This window comes from Eucalyptus grandis, chromosome 10 (genome assembly GCF_016545825.1).
Source record: "Eucalyptus grandis isolate ANBG69807.140 chromosome 10, ASM1654582v1, whole genome shotgun sequence".
In the NCBI taxonomy this organism is placed as follows: domain Eukaryota; kingdom Viridiplantae; phylum Streptophyta; class Magnoliopsida; order Myrtales; family Myrtaceae; genus Eucalyptus; species Eucalyptus grandis.
In genome coordinates this window covers 2,948,705-2,957,428 of record NC_052621.1, presented here as the reverse complement: position 1 = coordinate 2,957,428, position 8,724 = coordinate 2,948,705, and the positions used below count along the sequence as shown (strand labels likewise).

The 8,724-nt window shown below is 40.1% G+C and overlaps 1 protein-coding gene across 2 annotated transcripts; it reads right to left on the bottom strand.

Annotated features, from left to right (window-relative positions):
• Positions 1 to 1,829: 1,829 nt before the first annotated feature.
• LOC104421096 (protein yippee-like) lies at positions 1,830 to 4,960 on the bottom strand. Of its 2 annotated transcripts, XM_010032933.3 has the most exons (6): positions 4,499 to 4,594; positions 2,986 to 3,029; positions 2,345 to 2,453; positions 2,205 to 2,260; positions 1,991 to 2,101; positions 1,830 to 1,914 (listed from the first exon to the last, which is right to left on the bottom strand). In XM_010032933.3, the coding sequence occupies exons 1-5, from the start codon at positions 4,592 to 4,594 to the stop codon at positions 2,014 to 2,016; spliced, it is 393 nt and encodes a 130-aa protein (XP_010031235.1). In that variant the 3' UTR covers positions 1,830 to 1,914; positions 1,991 to 2,013. The 2 variants fall into 2 exon arrangements, with proteins under 2 accessions (XP_010031235.1, XP_010031234.1); XM_010032932.3 differs by lacking the exon at positions 1,830 to 1,914 and having other exon boundaries at positions 1,959 to 2,101; positions 4,499 to 4,960.
• Positions 4,961 to 8,724: the final 3,764 nt, after the last annotated feature.

The window sequence follows — 8,724 nt, the reverse complement described above, 5'->3', positions numbered from 1 at the left end:
CCGGCCATCTATCCATAGAAATGCGGTCCCACTCGCTCAAGTTCATCCATACTTTGAGGATTTGAAGCATATAAGACGCTCATTCATCGAAAGGATTCGATCATGTCTATTTAGTTTGGTCTGACTCCCGTGATTGCAAAGCAGAACTGTAGAGCACTAAGCAGGACGTTCAGTTGAGAATGACCGGTCGGGTGGATGAGATCGTGTCGCTTTCCGCAAAACGATAAAGAATTCTTAGAGATCTGGATTTCACTCACCAATCGTCACCTATGTCGTCGAATTAGATCTTGTCGTTTCTGCAAAAGGAGGGAGGAGGAGAGAAATTGTCCTCCTATCATCCCGGGCACGATGACCAGTTGGGTTTGACAAAGCGTACCAATCAATCATTGAGACCAATATTATTTCGATACTTTATATCATCTCCAGAAGCAGTTGGGCTTGACGAAAGGCGATAACATAATTGAAGCTGGTGGCAAATGGCCACCAGCGGGAATCACTAACTCCGCCAAAAGGGATGAACGTGAGATGCTTTTTGGATGGTGAAGTCGGAGTTAATGCGTAAGTCACTAGTTTCGTGTCGCATTCGAGGCCTTACGAAAGAACTTCAAATGGTGAAGATATTTGAGTTGTGGGGATGCATCGCCCCCGAGAGACTCGAGGAAAGGTTGCGTTCTTGATATGGGAAGATAAGCAGTTTAAGATTTGGTCGATGCAATGAGTAGCATCAATGGAAAGGATGTCCGCTTTTTATCCCGTGAGCAGTAGGTAAATGATTTCTTCCGAATAGGGAGACCAAGAAGTTCTTCGCTTGGGATGCGCTTGCTAACTAGTCAAATAACAACAGACTCTAATATTTTGTTTCTGACAATAAATTTAGAATAGAAATTTATTTGATAAACTTTCTATTCTCTAAAAAAAAATCTATTTTTTATTCCTAAAAATAAATTTAAAACAAAATCAAGAAAAAAAAACATATTTCTTTATTCTCAAAAATAATTTCAAAATAAAACCCAAATCTATTTTTCTTTTTTTTTTTTTTTTTTCTTTTCTCCTTCTCTCTTCTTCCTCCCAATCAATCACTAGCTATTGTCGTTGGCCAATGCCTGCCTGCTAACGACAATGGCCAGTGAGGTTTGCAAATCTAGAAGAGGCCAAGCCTTGTCGGTGGCCAAGCAAGCCTTATCCAACCTAGTAAGCCTTGCCAGGCCACCAGCTAGGCCAAGCGATGCTAGGTCAGCCTCTCTCCCAGTGGCTAGACAAGCCTCCCATGAGCTCGTCAAACCTCAAGCTTAGCTTGGCAAAGCTCTAGCAAGCTCGCCGAATCTCACGTAGTCGACTACTCAAGGAAGAAGAGAAAAAGAAAAAGGAAAATAAGAAAAATATAATAAAAAATTTAAAAAAAAAAAATAAAAAAAAATTAAGAGTCATATCTAACGCATTTCTATTCCGAGAATAAAAAAATTTTACAATTACCAAACACCTTCAAATGTTGAGAAATTATCTTCAAGAACAGAATAAAAAAAATTTATTTCTAAGAGAAAATTATTTTCAAAAACAAAATGGTTACCAAGTATATACCCTTGAAGTTGTAACTTCAATTATCCTTTGAGAAGTCACGGGCAGAATGAAGGGAATTCGCGGGGATTGAAGTGATTATCCTGTCCCCGGTTCGTGTTCAGCTGGTGACCAGGACCCTGTATGGCTCTAAGATGCTATCGTGTGATGTCTCTGATCAATTTTCACTTGTTCAACCATACAAATAACCAGCAGCGAGAAAATATACCAGTCTCGTTAAAAAAAAAAAAAAAAAAAAAAAAATGCGTACAGGGGAAGATTGAATACTCAATTTGGATCAGAATGAAACAATCAAATGTTTTTTTTCCAATCATGTTATTCGACAGCAAGTAGCAGCAGCTGCCAAACAAGGAATCTTCAGTCGCAAGTAAATTCACATTAGCTGAAGAAGAATATTGGAGGTTATTGTATGTACATTTAGGGAGTTCAAATGGGCAATCAAACGTCATCAGCATCGCTACCCCCGATGATATGTGCTTCATGAGAGGCCCAGTAATTGCTTCCATCAGGACCAACCAACTTATTCCTGCTCAACAACAGAACATTTTCAATTCGTACAACCTTAATCCCCTTAAGTTTTCCAACGCACAACTGAAATGACCATCTGTAATTTTACAATGTCTACTGACCGCTCGAGAACAGATTTTCCTTCCTTGTACTTCTGAGCCTTTTCATGAGCAGTCTCCTGTAAAAACCACCCGAATCACTTGGAGCAACAAAACTAGCGTGTTTAAGCCATCATTTTAAAGTCACAGCATCCTGATCTTACATATTTCCACCCAACAATTGCTCCACAACCAACACAGAAAATGTCAGCAACGGTGTGCATCCCAGTCATCATCATTCTCTCTTCTCTCTCACCAATAGACACATTCGCTCTGCCAAATAATTGAAAAAATGAACAAACATGCGATAGAGAGAACTTAATTACTGTTCATCACCCATCATTTGAGTATGCTGGTGGAAAGCGTCATTCAATTTCACCACTCTAGCTTATTGACATTTTCATGAATACCTGCAGACACATATCCTAATTTCTCCATTCACAAATGTAATAAGCACAAACATAAAATTTCAGATGCAGGTTATGGCCAAAAGGGCTGCCTCTTCGAGCCAATTGGTCCCAATCTTATACAGCTCAGGAACATTCTAATATCATCAAAGGAAGCTGAAGCTGTCAAGTAAATAGAGCCCTAATCCAATGACATGCTTCGGACATATCAAGCAGACTGAAAAGCCCCTTCCCCCCAATGAAGACATGATTTTCTATACTGACATAACAGATGCAAGCTAAAATGTTTTCACTTAAAAAAGCAAGAGAATTAACTCTCATGTGCATCCATTTAGTTTCTCCTCCCAATTGGCACATTGGACCGATACAAAAGGGCGCCAAAGTCAAGAAAAACTTACACCTTGCTGAAGAGGTAAGCTCTCCCATGCCTGCAGTGGAAAGACTGAGTGCAAGAACACAAGCAAACAAGATGTCAGAATGTGCGAGCGAGCTGACAACATACCAAAGTATCCTATTGCGTAACATAAGTTGCAGTAAAACTAGAGACTGGTCTATTTATTAGAACTTGGTATTCTCAATTTGCTCCTAGAGAAACCAATTTTTGTAAAGTACTAAATCAGAAGTTGAAAGGGTAGATGACAGTACTCTCAACTTATCGAGGATCATAAGTAGGGAACTGATGCAGCATTCGGCATTACAACCTCATTCACACTCTATAGGTGGAAAAGGACAACTGGCCGTTAAGGTTTCTCATTAATATCTGAGACATCCTGAGTTCTATTTATAATTTTGTCTTGGAATAACTACCCCACTCTAAGATTGGCTTCCTCTTATAGCAAAGAAACACCAATTGCATTCTCTTATGAGGAGGAAACTCCAGTTCTTCCTTCAAAATCCAATAAATATCAAATCTTAAAGATGACACAGGAAACAACTGCAAGAGTGAGAAGCCAATCTTTTCTCAAAACACATAAGAGTGGAAAGAGGAACTTAGCATACTGGAGAATTTTTTTCATGTTTAGCAAAAGTGAATGAATTCTGAGAGCATCAATGAGGAACCGATGCAGAAGTATATGACATCCATGGTCCTCCCACCTCCCCAAGCGATTACCTCTTTTGAGAACCAAACAACAATCCTTTCTTTTTTCCAAAATAAGGATATAGCCATCGCAATTTCACATTTTCATATGTTAACTAGAAAGTAGCCCACCCCTCCACCTTCACCAGCGCGGAAAGCTACTATACCAGCCTACCAGTTCCTCAAACATCCCTTGCGAGGTGTGGTGGAGTCTACCCTCCTCACCTGAAGGGCCCCTTAATTCCTGTGTGTAATTTTTTCTTCCCCGCCCAGGAGAGAATACCCCCATGTTTTATGTCCCGGAGTTCAGACAAAACGGTTTTAAGACATACTTGGGTCCAGTTTCGCATTTTCATATGTTACCTAGAAAGTAGCCAACGACCGTCCCGTCCAACTATCCTGGGAATCAAGTCAACCCTAAAAAAGCTCAGCTGCATAATCCATATACACCGACTCGAGGCACAAGCTGCTCAAGATGCCCCATTAATTACTTCAAACTAAGACCAGATCTATAATTCAGCATTGTGACAATCATCGACTTAGAGAGCCACAGTCTTTGCTCCTAGCCAGTTTAGCTTATCTCCTTTTCTCCTGTACGACGAAGAATGCCCACCACAAGAACTCCAATCGAGGACGTAATCTCAACCCCGACCACCGCGATCATCAGAGTGACCTCATCTAGTGACGTCGTCGTCGTCGCTGTCGTCGTCGTCATCGTCTAAAAGCTACGGACAACGACGGCGACGACAGCGACAGGAGCCACGTGGGGGATCAATCATCAGATCAGCAAGCAGGGGGGAAAGACCAAAGGAAAAAGGGACCGAAGATCCCACCTTAGAGACGATGTGTTCAGCGATCGCGAGGTGGGTCTTGCAGTGCCGGCAGGTGTAGATCTTCCCTTCGAGGGTCACCGCAAACACCCTTCCCATACCTCGGAAAGGATCCACTACCCACGGATGCACAAACAACCCAGGTCAAAGATGGGAGGGGAAGGCAAGAGAAGAAGAAACAGAACACCAGAAACGAAGCAACGAAGGCGGCGGCGGCGGGCGGCGATGCAGATGGAAATGGGTGCCGAGGCAATCGGCGGAGCAGGGGCAACGAAGGCGAAGGGTTGGATTGACGTAAAGAATTTGAAATTGAAGAAGGAAGGAGAAGGAGGAGGAGAAGAAGGAAGGTACAATAGTTTCGGCGTTTAATGGGAAAATAAGCCAAGCCCAATCAACGAAGTCTCGAATGGAGGTACCTCCTTTACTTTCCTCTCTCTCTGCTTTTTTGTGCGCAACGTTGACGTTGCGTAATTGAGCGAAATGTGGACCTAAGACAGAGACAAGGAGAGATAGCACAGCAAGCAACCTACATCTACACCCAGATTAAATTAAATTAATTATATCAAGTATTATAGTAGATTAAGATAAAAGATAAACTGTGTTAAAAAAAAATCTCAAAAAGAAAGTGTTTTTGCTGGGTCCGTTTGGAAACTGCTTCTCAAAGTCCTTTGAGAGCCCAAACCCCATTTGCTCAAATATTGGGTGTTTTGGAACACCGAAATGCTAAGCATTCCAAAGCTGAAAGCCCAAGGCAGTCTGTGTGCAAGGCTGCGAACCTTTTTATTTTTTATTTTGTATGCCCATATATTGGATGTGTTGTTATTGAGCTCATTGAATGGATGGGTCCCATCCAGACGGTCTGGCCCAAATTAATTAATTTAATCTGTTTTGGCCCAATTTAATTTAATACAAATCTAGTTATCTATATTTGAGCCAACCCGACCCAGGTAACCAAAGCACTTTCATATTTTCACTTAATATAGAAAAAATCACCCAAATTTAAGTGAGAGTGTGAGATCGAGTGATAGAAAGTAGGAGTGAGCGATTCCAAATTTCATACAAAAACCACTTGAAACCTGGAACTTATAAAGTACGGACACTCCTTGAGAGCCTCCGTGTTGTATCAGAATATCCAATACGCTTTATCACGCAACAACACATGTCGAAAACTTCGACACGCGGTCAACTTTTCCCGACGCGCGTGTCTGAAATTGCAAAAGGCATAATGTGTTTCTGGGGTGGTTTGCAAGTGTAAAGGGAGGGAGAATTGTTGAAGAAGGCAAAGGAGGGTGAAGGCAAGGGCAAGAGAGCAGAGGCGAGGCCATGGGTGACAACAAGGCTGTAATTACAAGGGCATGTCAAAGGAAGAGCAAAGACTGAGGCGACTGAGAGAGTCACGACTACAATGCTGCAATGGAGGGTTGGAGACAAGGCTACAATTGCGAAGGAGGGATGGTTGGAGGCGAGGCGACGAGCAACTACGATGAGGCGATCGAGAGGGAGTAGAGATCGAGAGGAAGAGGAGGAGGTGGTGTTGGTTAGGGTTTTTGGGTTTCCATGCGACTCTACTGAGGTTTCTCTTTTAGTTTTAAGAAGAAGAGAAAAAAAAATTAAAAATGGGGCGATTGGACGAGAGGGTAAAATAAATGGGTGATTTTTTTCTTTTTTCTTTTTTTTTTTTGGGAGGAAGGGGAGGCAAGGTGGAGTGTGATTTTAATTTTCAAGATAGCGACAGGTCGAGTGGGGTAGGAGAAGAAACGAGAGAGTGATGAATGGGGCCCTTTACCTTAACCCAAAAAAAGCACTAAATGTTGAATAGATTTATTAATAAATGAGTGGGGCTAAAAAATAAATAAATGAGTGGGATGAAAAGTGATTTTCAGAAATAAAAACAATGAATGTTGAATAATGATTCATTTTGATGACCGTAGAAGATTATAGATTTATTTAAATAAGTTGACTTTAATTTCTCGTTAATAATTTATTTCATCAATAATTTTTATTAAAATCAGAAAATGTATTTCCAATATCTTATGAATAAATTTACTAATGTTATTAGTGTAGATTAATTCTAAGCACTTTTATTATTATTTATTTATTTATAAATTTGAATTAAATTAATTGATTTATAAAAATAATAATTAAAATAATAGTTATTTAATATATAATGTGTTTTAACTTTTGGAATTTTCTATTTTTGAAAAATTACGTGTCAGTGTGTCATACTTGTCATGTCACATGTTATGTGTCCATCTTGGTGCTACTTAACCCGGAACCTACCTATTCACAAGGTTTCAGAACCAAACCGAAAAATCAATACTAGATCAAATTGAATTGAAATTTCATGCATTTTTGGTTTGTTGGATAATTGAAAAATAACTTCTTCTTTTTTTGGGTTCGGTTTGGTTAATGGAGCCAAACAAAAATTCTTAATAAAAATTAAACGTCCAACTTAAAATCTCTCTATTATTTTTTTTTCACCCTTTATTCATTTCGATTCCAATAAGCAAGGAAAAAATAAGAAAATAAAAAAAAGCTAACAGACCGAACCGGGTTCTATTCATGTTCGGTTCAGGTCGGATTCACGCAAAGTGTCGTCTTCTTCCCATCCCGCCATTTTTGCAGTGACCGCCCTCATAAAAATCTGTAGCGTCAGTGCAGGGAGGGAAAGCAAAGAGCTGGGAAAATGGAGTTCACCCTGAGCAGCAACGCCTTGAAGACCTTGGGACATGCTTATACTAATCATGGCCCACGATGAATCAAGCACAATTATAGCCACTGATCATGGCAAAACATGTCTTATGCAAGAGTTAATTTTTGCACATGGCTTGGCTGCAATTTGGAAAATCAGTTCCGATTTCCAGAAAACCCGAACCAAACTAAACTAAATCGAACCTTTGACACCTCTATTCATTGGAACGGATTTCTCAAAAAAAAAAAAAATTTAACTTGAAACATATCATACATACCCTAAAATCTACAATATCATAGATTCTAGAGTCTACCCAAATTCCACCTGCATCATTAATTGAACAATCGTACTGGAGTATCACCTTTATATTATTATTTTTTGTTACAATTTATTGATCATAATTTATTAAAACACACGAAAACAAAAATAAAAGTCTTAGTCATAAAATGAAAACTAACTTAGACTAGTGGTTCGAGATTATATGCTCGTCATCAAGCGCCATGGATACCGCAGGATTGCGCAAAGACATGGAAAAGAAAAACATAAAAATTTATTGTAAGTTTTAAATTATAGGTTTCAAGTTCGAACCTAAAAACTACCCTCAAACAACAACGAAGCGTGACATGGACGGTAGTTTTCGGGGTCAAAACCCAAATTCGTAATGAAAAATAGAGAGATCGTGAGTGAAGGACGTGATTTCTTTCATTTTTTTCTTTTACACAAGCATCCATGTCGGCAAGAGTTTCATTCATACACATCACTCTCAGGCAATCAACCCCGTCAATTGGATTTTAGCCGAATGCACTATTGGAGGGAATTGATGAGACAATTTTGTATACCTAGAATGGCTTGATTGGAAAAATTAAACGAATAGAAACTTTTTTTTTTAAAACAATTTCAGTCCAATTCCAATCCTATGGACCGTGGGTACAGTACCACCCGAATCGACGACGTCGGAGTCGCTCCCCAGCGCTAGTCCAGCACTCACTCCGGTCGCTGTGCTCGATCATGGCGGATTTCAATCGACGACTCTCGGGACCGACAATCGTCCCTGCTCCGTCGTCTCGCTTCCGCTTCATCTTCTCCTCCTCCTCCGGGTGAAGCGGTTCGTCTTTCCTAGCTTTGCCCCTTCTCGATTGCATGGCGGACTCTACAGTAACAATTTACGCACGTGAAAGAAATAAAAAAAGATGGCCAAGCAATGTTTCTACAGCAATTTATTGCATACACACTATGTGGCAATTACGCACGTGAAAAAGGGCTAAAGCAATCCTTCCGCAGTAATTTACCGCAAACATACTACGTGGTATTTACAAACGTGATTGCGAGTCGTCTTTTAAAAGAAATTTGTATGCTCTCAGCCTCTCGCTCCTGCTCGATCAATTATACTTCTTTTCGTTTTTTGCCGGACCAAAGAATTTTTGGGTCATTAAAACAAACCCAAAAATAAAAGGCCAATCTAGAACCACAGTATCGTTATTGGGCCTCCATAGTCCAATTGCATGCGCAAACCAGTTCAAGCCCATCTTCAGATATT